Source organism: Rhinatrema bivittatum, chromosome 4 (genome assembly GCF_901001135.1).
Source record: "Rhinatrema bivittatum chromosome 4, aRhiBiv1.1, whole genome shotgun sequence".
Taxonomy (NCBI): Eukaryota; Metazoa; Chordata; class Amphibia; order Gymnophiona; family Rhinatrematidae; genus Rhinatrema; species Rhinatrema bivittatum.
In genome coordinates, this window is record NC_042618.1 from 142,042,000 (window position 1) to 142,062,130 (window position 20,131).

At 44.6% G+C, this 20,131-nt stretch overlaps 2 protein-coding genes across 2 annotated transcripts in view; both read right to left on the reverse strand.

The window, feature by feature from the left end:
• Positions 1 to 20,131, reverse strand: part of MIPOL1 (mirror-image polydactyly 1) — a 1,009,124-nt gene that overhangs the window by 962,557 nt on the left and 26,436 nt on the right. The gene's annotated exons all lie outside the window — the stretch shown is intronic.
• DTD2 (D-aminoacyl-tRNA deacylase 2) overlaps positions 6,634 to 20,131 on the reverse strand; it is a 39,983-nt gene continuing 26,485 nt past the window's right edge. Inside the window, exon 3 of the mRNA XM_029598908.1 lies at positions 6,634 to 7,945. Within this exon, the coding sequence (XP_029454768.1) occupies positions 7,620 to 7,945 (326 nt within the window). The 3' untranslated portion in view covers positions 6,634 to 7,619. The remainder of the gene's footprint in view (positions 7,946 to 20,131) is intronic.

Sequence of the window (20,131 nt, forward strand, 5' to 3'; positions counted from 1 at the left end):
ACTCCTAGATATTTCAAGGCTTTGTGAACTATTTTAAAGGGAAACTTCATTTTGACTTGACGTAAGCGGTCCTCAGAGAGAGTGACATTCATCAGCTCAGATTTATCCATATTCAATTGGTAGCCGGAGACTGTGCTAAAAGTTTGAAACTCTTCAATCAACGGCATCAATGACCTCTCCGCTGGACTATAGTGAATAAAATGTCATCTGCAAACATTGTGAGTTTGTACTTATGTTCTCCCACTGCGACCCCTCTAATCCCTGGGGACCCACGTATTCTTATGGCCAATGGCTCTAAGTATAAAGCAAAGAGAAGCGGGGATAAAGGGCACCCCTGTCTGGTTCCCCGCTCTATCCCAAATGATTTGGAGTAGCCCCCATTCATCTTCATACATGCGCTCGGAGTACTATATAGCTTTTTAATCCAGGTTAAAAATTTTCCTCCCAGCCCCATTTTTTCTAATACCCAGAATAAGTAATCCCAATGGACCAGGTCAAACGCCTTTTCAGCATCAACGGTAAGTAGTATCATAGTAACTGTGTCGTCTGTGCTCCCCATATAATATCTACCACCCGTCGCACATTATCGGCAGCTAGCCTACCAGGTACAAACCCCGTCTGATCTGGGTGAAAAGGCGTGTCGCCAGTATTTTGGCTAATATTTTTAGATCTAAATTTATTAGGGATAATGGGTCTTTAGGATCCACAATGAGTGTTGTCTCTGCCCAGTTTAGCTAGAATAGTAATGCCTGCTTTGTTTGCATTGGTTGTAATTTGCCCTTCTCCCAGCAGACTATTGAAAGCTACCACCAAAGGGTGGGATATTACTGCTCTCAGTTTCTTGTATAAACCAGCAGAGAATCAGTCTATTCTGGGAGATTTTCCCAGTTTCAAATCTTTAATGGCCTGATTAACTTCCAACTCTATGATTGAGGCCTTTTGTGTAGGACTCCTCCAGGTGCGGTAATGGGATATCCACCATGTAATCGTTTATTGCTGTTTGAGGGATATCTGATCGCCCAGTGTACAACTGTTGGTAAAATTGTGTAAAGCAGTGCCATATGCTATCATTGGCACTGCTCCCCCTTTTCACTCCCCCTTTTCACTCCTTATTTTCAATCAGGCCGATACAGTAAAGTGTGGCCACAGTTACCCTGCTTCTAACCCGCTTCTAACTCACAATTTGGCCGTGTAAGTCCAACCCATGATTCACTATCCCTTTTAACTCATCCTTACCGCTTCTTTAAATCAACCGGTAACCCTTTCCGCCCGCAGCATGTATATGAGATGTAAACGCTCCGATTAGCTATTCCCTCCCATACAGTAATGTACACCCCGATTATCTCCTTTTTAACCTGTAGTTTTGCCGCACGTTTAACCTGCTAACTTACCGCCTACCCTTACCCCTGCGTTAGTGTGGCGCATCAGATCAGAGAGACAAAATTCATGGCCCTTACCCTGACGTTAGTGTGGTGTGACAGCAATAGGCAGGCTCCGGCTGGAGGGCTGCTGCCTCAAGCAAGCGGATGGGTAGGTAACAGCATGTAGTCTTGCCAGTGGGGGCATAGGCCAACTTTATTGGAAGGTGAATGTTAAGCTTGCTCAAAGTATTTCTGGTTGTTGATGTTGATGTTTAAGTTAATGTTTGTATGGCTGTGGCCATTTCTTCCACTCAACTGTACAAATAAATAAATCTTTGTGGTCAGGGGCGGTGGGATGCCGGAAGCTATGGCTTGCACAAGTTAAGGAGGCCCAGCCGTTCGAGGCAGGGGGCCTCATAACCGGGCAGGTGTTATTTACCTTGTATTGCGGATGCTGAGACTATTAAAACCTCTCATCTCATGGAATAATTTTAGACATGTGCTCCAGGCCATGCAATTCAATGGAATTGATTATTGTAATTCTACCTTGTTAGGTCTGCCAAAAATCTACCACTGACCCCTTAAAGGTTCTTCAGAATTCTGCCGCCCGGCTTTTAACAAACACTAAAAAAAAAAAGAGACCACATAACCCCAGTCTTGCAAAGCCTTCATTGGCTACCAGTAATTTTTAGAATAAAACATAAAATGTTATGTACCATACATAAGATTTTATATGGAGAAAAGACTGACTGGTTAAACATGTCAATCAGACTTCATGTCCCTCAACGGGAATTAAGATCCACAACTAAGGGTCTCCTTACAGTTCCCACAGTGAAATCTGCCCACTTAAGTGAGGTGAGAGACCGAGCTATCTCAGTCGCAGGTCTGAAACTTTGGAACACTTTACCACAGAACCTGAGATTACAACCGGATTTGAGAAAGTTCAGAAAAGAGCTAAAAACATGGTACTTCCAACAGGCATTCATAGCTGACCACAAATAAAAAGACTTCTAATTTTTTTACTTTTTCTAGCTTTTACATTTAAGTAATGAATGTAGTTATCTTTTAGTCTTATTTATTTTATTAATCCTGTTTTGGTAATTGTTATTCTAATTATGTATTCTAATCATTTATATTTTAGGTTTTATTTTAATTGGAATGTAAACCGTAATGATAGAAACTTGTTTCTGTACTACGGTATATAAAAACTGTACAAATAAATAAATCTTTGTGGTCAGGGGCGATGGGATGCCGGAAGCTATGGCTTGCACAAGTTAAGGAGGCCCAGCCGTTCGAGGCAGGGGGCCTCATAACCGGGCAGGTGTGCTGCAGCCAGTTCGGGGGGGGGAACTGGTGGTCAATGGGACACCTTGGCCGATTCAAATTCAAGCCAGGAGCCTATGAGAAAGGAAAGGGGTCGCAGGGCTCAGGAACATTAATGGGTGGGATAGGGATTGGTGGCACATTAGCCAATGGGGGAGTAGAGAGCAACCCTCCCACCACCCCACAGCACTAAAGGGCATGGGTTTGGGGGTGGGGATTTGTTACAGCTTAAACTAGCGGCGGCAGGGCCCTCACCGGCGCATAGGAGGATGCGTTGGGGGAGGGGGAGGAGCTGGGCACCAAGGAACACGCATAGAGGGAAGCTTGTGGATGGCTATATGCAATATCTCGCGCAGACCCAGATGATGGCCAGTCTGGAGGAGTAGCCAAATGGAAGCCTGGCATAAACAAATAAATAAATAAGCATGGCCTGCAAGGAGGGCCAGGGGAAGGATGAGGCAGCAGCACACTGCCCAGAGCGGCAATGGCCACAGTGGCATTCACAGAGGGGGATGCCAGTGGTGTACTACCTTCATGGAGCAGAAGGCTGGAGGGCTGCCACCCCAAGCAAGCGGAGGGGTGGGTAACAACATGTAGTGTTGCTGGTGGGGGCATAGGCCAACTTTATTGGAAGGTGAATGTTAAGCTTGCTCAAAGTATTTCTGGTTGTTGATGTTTAAGTTAATGTTTGTATAGCTGTAGCCATTCCTTCCACTCAATAAAAGACCATTATTTACCTTGCATTGCATCTTTGTGGTCAGGGGCAGGTGGGATGCCTGGAAGCTACGGCTTGCACAAGTTAGGAATTATCTTGTCCTCGCCATGCATGTAAGAGGCTGCCAGACACTGGGATTCTGCTCATGGCTAAAACTTGCAGACTGGGCAGCAGCCTGTAAGTATAGAATGCAGGGCAAAGCGCTGTTCAAACGGCCTCAGTCTTTTTAATATTTAATCTTAAATTCACAATATACCTTTCCCTTTGAGCATTACAGACAAAAAGACAGAAACCAACTTTTATATTACTAACTGAAGAACGTATAAAAATTAGAGGCTAAAATGTGGCACAAATTCATCTACTTTCTCATGCCTATGTCCCTCCTACACATCCTCACCTGGTGCTGCAGAAGCTTCTGCTCTGTCCGAGTTGTCAGAGCCTGGCCTCTCTATGAGGGGCACTGGTCTATCACCTTGGCTCCCTGGCAGCTACAGAGCTCATCCTACTCTGTGCTTGGCATATTCAGCTGGTAGGGCTTGACCTATCCCCCAGCATTACTTCCTTTGCAGCAAGCGGGGCCTGTGCTCCTATGCCCCTCCACCCAGTGCTGACTGTTCCTCATGCTGCTCAGTCTTCCAACTTGGAGGTCGTCAGTGGTGGACTGCTGACAAACTCCAAGGGCACACAGAGTCAGGCAAATAATAATAATATTGTGCATGCACAGGACTATCCATACACACACAGGGGAAGGAATTTAAAGGGCAGGCCCACTGCACAGTCACAGGACAGAACATGGTCTGCAATGCAGCAGGCCACACATATACACACACAACAGCTTCAAGGCAGATAAACATCTCCCAAACACAACTACCTTTTATTTATAAGGGAGAACAGAGAAAAATATTCATTTAGACATCTAAATAGCCAAAGAACTTCAACCTGCTTTCTAGCCAAACAGATGTAAATATCCCTATAGTCCATCATAGGCAGGGAGAAAGCAGGAAGTCCATATAAAGTGTTTACAAAATCCACTCTGTCTAGAGTTCCCACTCCACAGAATACAATTAGGCTGCACTATATGTAAAGGAAGGACTGGGGAAGGAGCAGTAAAATATAGAAAGAACTCACTAAAAAGCATGCATCTAAAGAATTAGAAGCAATTTTAAAGTAGAACAAGCCTTAAAAAATATATTTAAAAAACACTTCATTATTATTCTGCTATAACACATTTACTTTTAAAATGTTTAATTCTATGACAATGTGTGCAGCTGCGAGTTCCAAGCCACAAAATTGTCTCCAATTGCAATTAGTTATCCCAAACTAAAGACAAGGCAAAAGATACTGCACTAAAGGAAATACTGCTCTCAACATCTACAAGTAATTAAAAAAAATTTGTTTGAATTCTTAACCATCACTTCAGGTTCAAGTATGAATCTACTCTCAAAGAATGTATCCTGTACTACCCTTAACAGAATGCATGGGGTAACCTTCAACTTGCTGGACAGACTGGATGGACCATTTGGTCTTTATCTGCCATCATTTCTAGGTTACTGACCAGACTGGCAAAAATCTTCCATTTTTAAGCATTCTTGTACAAAGTAAAGTAAAAACGCTTTTTGCAGAAATCATGTCTGCCTATGACCTACTATAAGGAGACAACCCACCAAACAGAATTAGCTGAGATTTTACAGTTTATCCTTGTGTACTTAGAAAGTTTTCAATCATAATATTAAAGTTATCACAAATGATATTTCCTTACGTTAGTTTTTCCCACATTCCAGATGCATTAGCACATACTCCTCTCTTGTTAATGCACAGGATACAAGAGAACCATGTCCACTTGTTTACTCTTATTGGGAGTACACTTATCTACTTCTTGGATACAGTAATAATATAGTAAAATGATGGCAGATTGCTTTGGTAGAAATCCACAAAACAAAAAATGGAGCAGATGCTGCACTTCAGGCATACAATAATAATACAGAAGGGAAATGCAGCAGATTTCAATAAGTCCCAGAACAACTTCAACGTTGTAAATAATTTTAACTTTTTATTGGCGGCAACTCCATTGCTTGAAGAGGACACACTTTTTTTTTTTAAACAAGGGCCCCCGACACGGACCCATGTTTCGCCAAACGCAGCTGCATCGGGAGGGACGTATTTAAAGCGGAATTCATATGCTTAAGCATTTCGTGCTTGAAATTTATTTATGTTCAGCAAGGAAATAATTTCAAGCGCGAAGTGCTTAAGCATATGAATTCCGCTTTAAATACGTCCCTCCCGATGCAGCCGCGTTTGGCGAAACATGGGTCCGTGTCGGGGGCCCTTGTTTAAAAAAAAAAGTGTGTCCTCTTCAAGCAATGGAGTTGCCGCCAATAAAAAGTTAAAATTATTTACAACGTTGAAGTTGTTCTGGGACTTATTGAAATCTGCTGCATTTCCCTTCTGTATTATTAAGATTGCTTTGGTAGACCATATGAATGTGCAGAAATAGAAAGGTCAACAAAAAATATAAAGTTGATACCTTTTTACTGGACTAACTTAACTGCCTTCTTGATGAGCTTTCAGAAGCTATACTCCCTTCAGCAGATCAAAACAGACTGAGCAAGTAACGACAAATAGTGATGTTGCCCAAATATACTAGTGATTCACAATTACCTTATGGGCCAATTCAGTAAAGTCCGCGGGAGAGCAGACGAACACCTGCTCTCCCAGCGCGCACAAGGCCACTCGCCTGTGCGCGCGATTCTGTATTTAAATTAGGTGGTGCAATAGAAACGGGCAAAAGGAGGCACTAGGGACACTAGCGCGTCCCTAGCGCCTCCTTTTGACCCGGAGCGGCGGCTGTCAGCGGGTTTGACAGCAGACGCTCAATTTTGCCGGCGTCTGTTCTCGAGCCCGCTGACAGCCACGGGCCCGGAAACCAGACGCCAGAAAAATTGACCATCCGGTTTACGGCCTGACAGCCGCCGGCCCCTTTTAAATTTTTTTTTTTTACCCTTCGGGACCTCCAACTTAATATCGCCATGATATTAAGTCAGAGGATGCACAGAAAAGCAGTTTTTACTGCTTTTCTGTGCACTTTATAGGTGCCGGCAGAAACTAGCGCCTACCTTTGGGTAGGTGCTAATTTCTTAAAGTAAAATGTGCAGCTTGGCTGCACATTTTACTTTCTGAATCGCGCGGGCATATCTAATAGGGCCATCAACATGCATTTGCATGTTGAGAGCGCTATTAGGTGCCGCGGGTTGGACGTGCGTTTTCCACCCCTTACTGAATAAGGGGTAAGGGAAAATGCGTGTCCAAGGACAGGTTAACAGTGCACTCCATCGGAGCGCACTGTACTGTATCGGCCTGTTACAGAGGTAATGTAAAGGGGAAATGAGGAAGGAGGAGCGATGTGGCAGAGTAGTGACAAGAATGACAGGAAGATAGGATGATGTCTGACATAAAAGGATTTAACAGGGATATTAGTTTCCCTACCCATTATCAGTCATAATCCTGTCTCCACATTAGTGGTTCATCCCTTCACCCTCCACTGTAATGTAATCTGTGAAATCACCTGTATGTTCAGGTTACACCATCCTTTGCCTTTACATACTCATTCAGGCCCTGATGTAGGAATACAAATAAATGTTAATTCCTGATGCAATAAGCTAATAGTATGCTAATGCACCAGGAACTTTAAAAAATAGGATGCATAAATAGCTAATGCTAACATGGTTAACATAAGATTTGCATGGAGATGCGCTAATTTGACCACACTTTTACCCATGCTTGTGAAAACATTTTGAGCATAAAATCCTTATTAAATTATAAGTAATGGTTGCGTGCACAAAAACATGTATACAAACAAATAAAAACATGCACTTAGTCCAGCACACCTTACTATCTCTCAGGCATTGGTTTATATGGGATTTGTCAGTCATTATGTTGCTTCCAGTATAGTAGCTTGAAACATAGCAAGTCAATTCAGTTGCAGAAGCATTTTAATTTGTAAAGTTCTCTGTAGTTTTCCTTCAATAATATTACTATTTAAGACAGAACAGAATGTAGCCTACTTCTACACATAGGACTTTGGAACTTACATTTTCTGCCAAGTTTTCTGCTATTACTATGCAAAACACATCAAGAGAGGAACCGTCCTATTATCACTGGTCAGGCAAATCATGATATTGCAAAGAATGCAAATCCTTATTGCATAAAACACATTGTGGTTTTCAAAATTCTATTAAATGTGTGTAAGGTCCATTTGTATTGAGTTGTAGGACTTGTCTGTTGCCGTAGGTGCCGTGTTTGATCTGAGCTCCAGCCTCGGTACACTTGGTCCTGGTAGCCAGTTCCTGTTCACAAAGGGCTACAAACTGCAAGTACAATGCCATGCCTTCTTCCTTCCCAATGTTGGAATGATATTGCATGCGTCTGCTCTTCATCTTCCCACCCAGTGTGGCCTGAGGGATTATTAAAAGGTCACCTGGCAGTTCCAGCACTGACACCCGCTGGCCACCTTCGGTTTCACTCAGTTTCACATTTAATAGTGTATTAACTGCAAAAGCAAATTTTAATAAGCACACCATCAGTGCACATGAAATTAACTTCTTAGTTTTAAAATAAGGTACTCTATAGTTATAATGGTATTTTATCTTTTAGGACAGAACATTTTATTTAGAAAACTAGAAGATGCATGTTTATAGGAACCTAGCAAGTCAGATTTAGCAACGCTGCAGCTGTTGCAAGACTTCTGCCCTGAAGAACTAAATTCCCTAATTCTTAAATTCAACAGTAATTTATGCACATCGTCTACTTTTTCTATGAATTTGTTTCTCTCTGTCCAGAATTGCAGGAAATTAAAACACTGGTCAATGATGTGAAATATCAAATCTGTACAAGCAAGCTAACTTGCAGGCTTTTTGCACCATGTTTACCCAAAACTTCAATCTGGCTCTAAAAGTTTTCCAAATGGATGCTTGTAATTTCACAAATATTACATGATGCAAATCCTGTGATACAAACTCCAGTATTGGATTGAAGCAAACCACATCACTTTGTTTATTAACTTGATCTTTAAAAAAACAAAGGCTGAGGGAGTTATATGTTTTAATAACTTCTTTATTTCTAAATCAAAAACTGTTGGGCTCAAGTTTCAAATTGCTTATAATTCCTAGAGTGGTGCAGCAGTAATACAAGCCACTTTTGGATTATGCTAATCATTCTAAGTAAGGGCACTAGCCTTATCTTATTTTTCAACCTTGTTGGATGCTGGGTTAATTTCTTATTATTTAAATAAAACAAAATAGGTAAACTGATCTCTGCCATCACACAGTTTACTAGAATTTAATCTGCAGAAATATCTTGACTGAAAGCAAGTTTATTTACCGTAAGGGATTCTCCATATAAATCAAAATTAGCTAGCCATCTGGAGGCACCAAGCAGACCATTCTCTCTGAGTTCAGTACAGCTTTTGCCCTACTGAGCATGTATGGGAGTTCCCACAGAAAACACTGTCTCATGAGCCCCTCAGTTAATTGCAGAGCTGAACTCTATCTAGCAAGTTAGTCAACTCTCCAGGAAGGCGGGCATTAAGTATGGCTAATTCATCCTGCTATGAACCCCGTTTATGGTAAGCAAACTTGCTTTCTCTGTCAACAAGCTGGGCTGAATTTATTTAACGCTTTTTTATACCGGTATTAGTGGACACATCAACCGGTTTACATTAGAATTGCAGGTAGAAAATACATCAAACAGGTACTGGGTATGGGAAAACAGAGTTATAGAGAGATGAGAGGCCGAAAACTGGCATAAGTAAGCAACATAAAATGTAAATAACAGGAGAACAATGTGAGAAACTTTATTCATAATTTCTGGTCAAGTACTGATGCAGCATAGGGTCAACGGTGCAGGAGGGGCTAATCTGGGTAAGCCTGCTTGAAGAGCCAAGTCTTTAGTTTATTTTTTAATTTAATGGTGCATGGCTCAAGTCGGAGGAATGCAGGTAGTGAGTTCCAGAGGGTGGGGCCAGCAACAGAGAGGGCTCGATCCCTAGTGGATGTGAGGTGTGGCTTCTTGAGGGAAGGCACATGGAGGGTGCCTTTGTGGGTTGCTGTGGTGGGGCGGTTAGAGAGTATAAAGTGGAACGGTTCATCTAGCCAGTTGGAGTTGTCTCTGTAGATGGATTTCTGAATAATGGTAAGGGTTTTATAGCGGATGCGTGAGGGGATCTGGAGCCAATGGAGGTCTTTAAGGATCGGGGTGATGTGGTCTGATTTGTGGTGATCCTTTCTACAGCATTCTGGAGCATCTGAGTGGTTTAATGGTGGAGTAGGGAAGATCAAGGAGAAGGGAGTTACAATAGTCCATTTTAGAGGAGAGGGTAGCCTGAATGACAGTACGGAAATCATGGCTGTGAAGTAAGGGTTTTAGTTTTTTTAGGACACTGAGCTTAAAGAAACTCTCCTTGAGGATATTGTTGATGTTTTTCTTTAGGTTCAATTGCTGGTCGATCAAGACACCGAGGTCTTGTACTGGGGGCTGAGTGGAGAAGGAGCTATATGCTGGGTCATTTGCAAGGGGGGGTTTGGTGATGGGATATGAAGAGCAGTTCCGTTTTGGAGGTATTTAGGGCAAGATGAAGGCTTGTGAGTAGGGTATTAATGGAGGCTAGGCATTTCTCCGAGTTTTAGAGATTCGGAGATGGAGTCCTGGATAGGTATGATGATTGGGACATCATCGGCGTATAGGTAGAATTTGAGTCAAAGGTTGGATAGGAGCTAGCAGAGAGGTGTAAGTTAAACTTTGAGAAGGGTGGAAGAGAGGGAGGAACCTTGAGGAACTCCTTGGGAGAGGGAGCAGTAGGTGGATTCTGCATTGCTTATTTTGACTGAGAAATGTCTGTTGGATAGGAGGATTTAAACCACAGGAGGGCTGAACCTGTGATGCCTATGGCCGAAAGGCAGGTGAGGAGGTGGTTGTGGCTTATAGTGTTGAACGCCGAGGAAATGTCGAGAAGGGCAAGAAAGTAGTAGTGCCCTTGGTCCATGCCTCTGATCAGGTGGTCAGAGAGGGAGAGTAAGAGGGTTTCAGTATTGAAGTGCTTACGAAAACCGAATTATGAAGGGTGGAGGATGTTATTGTTTTCAAGGTAGTCCATGAGTTGGGAGTTGACTACCTTTTCCATGATTTTCAAAATGAGTGGGAGGTTTGAGATAGGACGGAAGTTAGAAGGGTCGCTGGGGTCTAGCGATGGTTTTTTGAGCAGGGGTTTGACCACTGAAGCTGAAGGTTGCACCACAGAGCACTTACTGAAAAACAAACCGCTTATTCCATGAAGAGTGGACTACAGGATGAGAAGGCTGCACAAAATTGCTTGTCCAAAGTTACTGTCATCTGCAAAGCTACAGCTTAGTCATCTGTACATACCTTCACGACCCATTACTGCCTGGATCAAGCTGCAGCTTTGCAGATATCTTCAACACAAACAGCTCTTAAATGAGCAATTGAAGAAGCCATGACTGACTTAATGACCTTTGAGAGCATTCATAATTTGAAGGCCATCCAGCAAGTAATGGCATACAATGCAATCTGCCAGCCAATTGCAAATAGTTTGTTTGGCAACTGCTATGTCCAGTTTCTTGGAAACATAGGAGACAAAACACTGAGATGCCTGTCGATGCAGCTGAATTCTTTGCAGGTAGTACACTGTGGCCCTTTTACAGTCCAATGAATGAAGGGCCTTATCGCCCTTGTGCACATGCAATTTGGGGAAAAAGTAGACAGGGCAATGGCTGATTAATACAAAACGCAGACAACTTTTGGCAGAAACTTATGGTGGGTATGCACCACCACCCTTTTGTGAAAAAATCTTTATGTCGGGAGAATAAGACTTAGTTCACTTACACTTCTTGGTGAAGTGAATGCTAATAAAAATACCATCTTACAGGTGAAGAATTTCAATGGAGTAAAGTGCAATGGTTTGAAAAGATGTTTCTTTAACTGTGTCAGGATCACATTGAGGTCCCAGAATACTTTAGGTTTAGAGATTTGTATGATTTTGGGAACTAGAGGACGAAGGAAAATGGTCTTTCCTTCCACATAAGGGTGATATGCTGCAATGGCTTTCAAATGCACATTCACAGAAGTAGAGGCCTAATGACAACAGGTAGAATAAGTATCTAAGAAAATCTTTGAAGTGGCAGGCAGTTAGATCCAGGGATGCTGAGTGAAACAAAATGAGAAATCATTTCCATTTAAACAGATATGACTTCCTAATGAATGGTTTTCTTGCTGAAATTGTATCTTCCATTGCTTTCAGGAGAACCCAAGAGGAGATTCATGAGCACTCAATCGCCTAGCTATTAGCATGAGATAAGGTATCGTATTTTCCGGTGTATAAGTTGCACGCCTCTATATTCTGCTCTTGTAATGAAAAAGTTGGTAGATAAGTTGCAGCTCTGTATAAGACTCACCTGTGACATCACTATAGTGTTGTGTGTTAATCGTCTCGAAGAAGGAGGAGCTGTTAGCCAGAAACTGCTGGTTGTGAGAATGTTACTGCCTCTCACAAGGAGTAGGTACTCTGATGGAATGAAAAGTTTACTGCCTGTTTTGGCACTATAACAAAGCCTTGCGAGATAGTGTTGAGTGACTGCGATGGCGCTGTGATGTTTGCTGGGGAAGTCAGTGTTGAGTGACAGCGATAGCGCTGTGATGTTTGCTGGGGAAGTCAGTGTGTGAGAGCATGGAAAGGTAGGTGCTCTGAGATAACGCAGTTGTCTGTGTGAGAGAGAGCGCGAATGAATGCGACAAAACATAGGTCGCACTGGTGTATAAGTCCCAGCCACTGAAATCGCTGAAAAAAATCATGACTTATACACCAGAAAATACAGTAGATATGAGGATGGTTTAGCCTGCCTCTTTCCTGAATAAGGAGCATCAGCAAAGTTCCCAGCTAGACCTGGGGATGCACAGAGGGATGAATGAAGTAGGATTGCCAAATCTGCCTGAGCTATGCTGTAGCAATGAGAATCACATTCACCTGATTCTGTGTTACTTTCTGAATTGTCCTAGCTATCAACTCATTCAGTAGATTAGCATTCCACTGCAGCAGAAATGAGTCATGAGCTAATCTGAAGAATGGAACAAAATGCCTTGATTTTTCCAATTGTTTTCTGAAACAAGCAGTTCTATTGCTGGCCAACCCCATAGAGAAAACAGCTCGTCTGCGACTTCACCATTCATTGACCATTTTTGGAAGTGCAAAGGATAGAGGGCGCACACACACACACACTGTCCTGCAACCCCAATTCCCTCACGCCCCTGACACACACCTCCCACTTCCTTCACACACTCCAATACTACTCACACCATCCCCGCCTACACCCATCCTCCACCACCACACATGGATGGGGAGGGGAGGAGTAGGGGGGAGAAAGTGTAGTGTGCAAGAGGGAAAGAGTGCACACACATGTACATCTACTTACCCTCCCCACACAACTCCCCCAACACATGCCACCACGCACCCATACATCTCCTTAAAGCCTACCAACCCACACCCTTCCACACCTTCTTTACTGAATCCCATGCATTCAGACAATTACTCCCATTCTTCCACCCCAACAGAGCAAGTTCAAGCCACATTCTACAGCACAGAAATCCAGGTCATGGAGTCATAACATATGCTTTGTGAAGCTGGCATGCAATTCTAGCCTTCTCTTTTTGGGGGTTCCCTTAATATATCATTCAAAAGGGGGAGAGGATAGGAAGAAGGGTCAAGAATTTTATAGCTCTCTCCATCTTTTCTTTCATTACATCACCCAAGCAACCTATCAGTACATGATCAGTTAGGTGCCCACAGGTCATTCCTTGCATTTTCCACCTAAGCACAAAGCGCAGCCCCTAGTTTTTATATAAAAGCATATACTTTTTTTTTTTTAGTCACACTTTTTTTTTTTTTAAAACCACCTTCCATGATCCTACTCTTCAAGTATACATGCTTTACATGAATTCATGTGATGCTGGCATGGGGACAGCAAAGCAGTAGCTAAATTAGATTCATAATGATGAGAATGAGTTAGAGAAGCTTTCAAAATTATTAAATGCAATCATTTCCTCTGGAATTAAATGTTGGAAATGTAAAAGGGGGAGCTTGATGAAAGTTTTAACTTCAAACTTTCTTCTAACATTGCTACTTTAAAGATAGTTTATAATATATTCACAGCTTCTTGCTAAGTTTTATCAGCTAAAACCAAATTATTCATAAACTGTAAAGAACATAAAACAAAAGGTTAGCATGTGAGAGCTATGTCTAAGCTGTAGAACAGAGCCTCTCAATTTCTAACTTCCATCTCCAACTCTTCTACTCTCTTCCCTGCTCACATTCTCACTTGACCTCATTTGCCTTTCCCATCTCTTTCAGCCCTCTCCCTTCCATATCCCCCTCTCAGTGAACCACAGTCCTCCATTTACTTATAAAAAATTTATAAACTACTTCCCCAACCTAGTGGTCACTCAAAACGGTGAACTTGCCCTGTTTCTCCTTCTCAGTCTTGCTCATCATCCTTCCCCAGTAACCCACACAGCTTTAATTCCTCCCCAGCACTGCTGCCTCCCTCCCCCAGACTCAATTCTCCTTCCCCCAGTGTCACCCTCCCTGCCTCAATCCTCCTCTCTGCCAACACAATGCAGCAGATAGGACGTACTGCAGGGACACTGGAGTAAATGCATGTAATATTCCTGCAGCAGTCCTGCACCTCTACTTACTGCACTCATCAAGCCTTTCAGAAGCCAGTGCTGTGAACAGAAGCAGAGGAAGGACCATAGAGTGGATGGAAATGCATATACTTCAATTTCCACACAGTGCACACAGCTGGCCATATTCTGTTTTCATGAGCTTCAGGCTTTTGGAGACTTGGGCATAAAAGGTGATTCACTCAGGTCAGAAAAGACAAGATGGCAGCCACAAATCTAACAGCTTCTGTTGGCAAAGGTACAAGAGTACACACCTCAGAGGCATCCCTCCTGTCTTTGGGCCAACAAATGTTCCTAGAATCACTTGAGCATGCCATCTAGGAATGGGGAGAAGGCAGCCAAGAAAATGACCTCACCTTTATCAAATCAAGGCCATTTTCAATAGGGTTGGTGCAAGGGTTATGCTTCATCTTCCACCCAATTTGACCCCAATTGGTCCACGACATAACCATGCTTACAAATGTAGAAATTACTAACCTGATAATTTCGTTTTCCTTAGTGTAGACAGATGGACTCAGGACCAATGGGTATTGTGCTCTTCTGCTAGCAGATGGGAGACTAAGTCAGATTTCAAAGCTGACATCACTCTACATATACCCGTGCAGGAAGCTTAGCTTCAGTATTCTCTTCGAAAAGCCATTGTGGAAATATATGTTTGCTTAAATAACTTGATTAAAATTAATTAACTGGTTCAACTGATTTTCAAACTGGAGACTGCCAGTGCACTCAACCGATCAACGCCGACACCAGACAAACTGTGGGTGTCTTGAACTAGGGGTAGGCCAAGGCTTACCCATATTAGCTTAGTCTCAAGGTTTGTTATCAGAGGTTCTTGTTTTCTGGGGCAGCCGTGGGCGGGGTGCTGAGTCCATCTGTCTAAATTAAGGAAAACGAGATTATCAGGTAAGTAATTTCTCCATTTCCTAGCATGTAGCCAGATGGACTCAGAATCAATGGGATGTTAAAAAGCTACTGTGAAGGATTTCAAAGGGGCGTGGGATAAACACTGTGGATCCATAAAGCCTGGAGGATGGGAATGAAGAGAAGAGGTATGGGGGTGGCTTGCGGAATTGACGGCTACTACCGGGTGATTAATACCCTTATTCAATAAACGTTCACACAGTTAATGCAACTCCAACATTGCTCTATGCTTCAATGGCAAGAGGAAACGTGGAAAAGAGAAATTGCATTCAGGCACAGTCTGGGTAAATAAAATAAGCGTGGGAGTAGCTTGCTTCTTGCAGCTGTTACTACCCCAAACCAATTAAGCCTGTTACTTCACTTGGAAAGCATATCCAGCGCAGCTCACTGTTTCAATGGCAAGAGGAATGAAGAAAAGGGGATTTACATTCAGACAACCACCAGCAAGGGCAGAATTGCAGTCTGGGTAAACAAATAAGCGCGGGAGTAGCTTGCTTATTGCAGCAGTTACTACCCCTAACAAATTAAGCCTGATACTTCACTTTGCATGCATATCCAGCGCAGCTCACTGCTTCAACGGCAGTGGGGAAATGAAGAAATAGGATTTACATCCAGACAACATCTAACAAGGCGTTGATCTGAGCAGTATGAGTATGCAAACATCGGGGTAACTTGCTTGATACGATGGTTTCTACCCTCAAACATTAAGCCTTATACTTCACTTTCATGCAGCTCCAACACTGCTCTTTGCATTAATGGCGAGGGTGGAAGGAAATTAGAATTTAAAAAAAGTTACCAATAAGGGCCCTGAACTCAGCGTTCGGAGTAACAGATAAGTATGAGAAAATAAGTGTGAAAGCTTGCTGGGCAGACTGGATGGGCCTATTGGTCGTCTTCTGCCGTCATTTCTATGTTACTCCTGAACAGAGTGGGAGGCTGCCCGTGGCCCACTTAGTACTGCCCTTGCGAAGGCTCTGTCCTCCCTGGCCTGAACATCCAGGCGGTAGAACCTGGAAAAGGTGTGTATGGAGGACCACGTCACCGCCCAACAGATCTCGGTGGGCGACAGCAGCTTGGTTTCCGTCCAGGAGACTGCCTGGGCCCTCGTAGAATGAGCCTTAACCTGTAGAGGTAAGGGCTTTTTTGCCTCTATGTAGGCTGCCTTGATTACTTCTTTGATCCAGCAGGCTATGGTCGCCCACGATGCCCCTTCCCCTTTTCTTCCCGCTGGAAAGGACGAACAGGTAATCCATTTTGCACACAGTTCAGATCTTTCCAGGTATTGGACTAGAAGTCTACTGACATTCAGATGGCGAAGGCGGCGTGAGTCTTCAGAGTCCTTATGCTCATCTGGAGATGGTAGCGAGATGGTTTGGTTCATGTGAAACTGGGAAACCAGGAAGGGACAGTGCACAGTTGTATGGTTCCAGGCGTGAATCTAAGGAACAGTTCCCGACAGGATAGCGCCTGAAGTTCGGAGATGCGATGAGCTGAACATATTGCCACCAAGAATGCCATCTTTAAAGTTAAGAGCGTAGTGACAGACCACGTGTTGGTCTGAAGGAAGCCCCAGCTAGGAAATCTAATACTAGATTTAGATTCTATAGAGACACTGGCCACTTTAGGGGTGGTCGGAGTTGTTTAACCCCTTTCAGGAAGCAGGACTCTTCTGGATGAGTTGATAACCTGATACCGTCCACCTCGGCTCTGATGCAGGCCAGCGCGGCAACTTGGACTTTGAGGGAGTTGAGCGACAACCCCTTCTTCATCCTGTCCTGCAGGAACTCCAGGATCATGGAAATTTTGGCTGTTCACGGGGGAATCCCGCAGTCCTCATACCAGGGTTCGAATACTCTCCAGATCCCTAAGTAAGACAGGGATGTGGAAACTTGTGTGCTTGGAGCAGGGTGTCAATCACGGCCTTTGAGTAACCACGCTTCTTCAGGCTAGTCCTCTCAAGGGCCATACCGTAAGAGAGAATCAAGACGGATCTTCGTGGAGAATCGGGCCCTGCCGGAGGAGGTCCCTATGTGGAGGTAGTCACAGAGGATTCCCAGCAAGTAGTCTTTGCAAGTCTGTGTGCCATGGTCGTCTTGGCCAGTCCGGGGCGACTAGTAGAACTAGCCCTCTGAGATGCTCTATCTTGCGGATGACCCTGCCCAGTAGTGGGGGGGAAGGCGTACTGTAGGTCTTCCTCTGGCCAGGTCTGTACAAGAGCATAGATTCCCTGGGATTGTGGTTCTCGTCTGCGGTTAAAGAACCTGGGGACTTGGACATAGAGATGGGAGGCCCCAGCAATTTACTATTAGTTGGAAGGCTGAGGTAGACAGCGTCCATTCCCCCCAGGTCTAGGCTCTCTCTGCCGAGGTAGTCTGCTGAGATGTTGTCTTTTTCCTGCGATGTGGGAGGCCGAGATCCCTTGCAGGTTTATCTCTGCCCATGCCATGAGGGGGTCTACCTCCAGAGACACCTGCTGGCTCTTGGTTCCTCCCTGGCGATTGATGTAAGCAACTGTTGTCGCGTTGTCAAACATGATTCTGAATGACTCGCCCCAGAGTCTGTGGCTGAATCGCAGGCACGCTAGTCTGACTGCTCGAGTTTCTAGGCGGTTTATGTTCCATTCCGTCTCTTTCTTGTTCCATTGTCCCTGGGCTGTCAGTTCCTGACAGTGTGCTCCCCACCTTCACAGGCTCGCATCCGTTGTGAGCAAGATCCAGTTCGGTGGGGATAGGCTTGCTCTGCTTAGGTGGTCTTCCTGTAGCCACCATTGGAGCTGAGCCCAAACCTCTGCTGGTAGTTGGAGGTGGGTTGAGTAGTTCTGGGACTGTGGGTTCCATCGTGAGAGTAGGGAGCACTGGAGCAGTCGCATGTGGGCCATTGCCCTCGGAACGACTTCCAGGGTTGATGCCATGAGGCCGAGGACTTGAAGGTAGTCCCATACCTTGGAGCGTGCATTGGTCATCAATCTTCGCAATTGTTCCATCAGTTTCCTTCTCCTTGGAGGGGGAGGAAGACCTTGTTCTGTTTGGTGTCGAACCAGGCCCCCAGGTACTCTAGTGACTGAGAGGGCTGTAGACAGCTCTAGCCCGTGTTCACAACCCACCCAAGCTAATGCAGTAGGTTCTTAACTCTGCTGGTCACCTGCCGACTCTCCTCCAAAGACTTTGCCCTGATCAGCCAATCGTCCAGGTAAGTATGTACCAGGATCCCTTCTTTCCTCAGTGTTGCCGCCACGACCACCATAATTTTGGTGAAGGTCCAGGGGGCGGTTGCTAGGCCGAAGGGTAGCACCCGGAACTGTTAATGGTGACCCATTATCGCAAAGCACAGGTGATCCTAATGGACTGGGATGTGAAGATAGGCTTCGGAAAGGTCCATGGAGGTTAGGAACTCTCCCGGTTGTACTGCCATTATAACAGAGCGTAGGGTTTCCATGCAGAAGTGTGGTACCCTCAGATAACGATTGATGTTCTTGAGGTCCAAGATGGTCCGGAATGATCCTTCCTTCTTGGGAACAATAAAATAGATGGAATGGCGCCCCGAATTTTCTTGGGCGTGGGCACCGGGGTTATTGCCTTCAAACTGAGTAATCCTGTTAGTGTGGTTTATATTGCCAGGCTCTTGGAGAGGGAGTGGCAGGGTGATCTCATAAATTTGTCTGGCGGGATGCTGCGGAATGAGAGAGAGGGAGAGAGAGGGAGAGAGAGGGAGAGAGAGGGAACCCTTCTCGAATTATATTTAGGACCCATTTGTCCAACGATATCTCGACCCATCTTTGGTAGAAGAGGGCAAGTCAGCCCCCTATATCTTCTTCCTGCGGATGGGTCGGCATCTTCTCATTTGTGGGGTACGGCTGGAGCCTGCCCCTGGGCCTGCTCCCCTCTTGGTGTCTGCTCCGAAAGGACTGGGACCTTCCGGAGGGGCGAGGTGCCTGGAACTGCGCATTCCTGTAGGGTCTAGAGCGATGCGATCCTCTGCCCTTGGTTCTTCTGGGGGAGGAACGCGGAGGTCTTTCACTTCTATCTTCCGGTAGTCGGGGCACTGGAGATTCGCCCCATTTGTTGGCTAACTTCTCCAATTCACTTCCGAACAAGAGAGATCCTTTAAAAGGCAGACCAATTCTGTAGCCATAGTTGTCGTCTGGCTGCCACTACCGAGGCAACGCCCCTGGCTGAGGTGCGCACTAGATCAGAGGTTGCTTCTCATCATCTCTTTTCTTTTCACATGATGTGTGCATTAGCTTTAACGTCTCCCTTATTCTTGGTGGCTCTGGTTACAACTCCTGATGCGATGCCTGCTGTGCAAATTAACCCAGATGATCGGCAGTGCCCAGGCCGTGCACCATTAATGGCATTGAAAACACACCCAGAGATTACCCTTATGGAATGGCATGGGATTGTACATTGTCCCTTTACGGCTTCAACGACCCCCGTTAAATACCCGATACAAAAGTTCACCATATGTTTATTGTGAGCCACATGGTCAAGACTATTTTTCTTTTCCTTACACTCTTATGGGGACAGTAGCTCACACACAGTGTTGCTCCTTGAAATGTTATTCACTTCTATCGCCTCTTCTGTCGGGCAGGGCTAAGGCGGTTTTGCGCTGCATTCCATGGGGGGCATCTCTTATCTTTACTTTCCTATTCACCCGCTATCGCTGTTCTATGGGTTTAAAATAATCCTTCCTGCATGCTTTACTTCCATCTTTTCGATCTCATGACACACTCCTCCCTCCAAGAGGGGAAATCAGGGAAGTTGCATGACCGCAAGGCGCTTCACGAATTGCTCCCACACCATAGAGGTCCTCATACACTAGAGAGGTGCGGTTCTGGCCTGGGCAGGGGGTATCTGGGGTATTTGTTTTCCTCTAGAGGGGATGGGGGGCTCACCTCTCAGATCTCTATTTCCCATCCGAGAGGCAATGAACCTCCAGAAGAAGGATATGGGGTTGAATCTCATTGGTGGGTACGAGTTGTTCAGGTTTGGGAGGCTTTATTTAACTTAACTAGGGTGCTGGGTTTGGGAGGCTTTATTTAACTTAACTAGGGTGCTGAGTTTAGGATTGT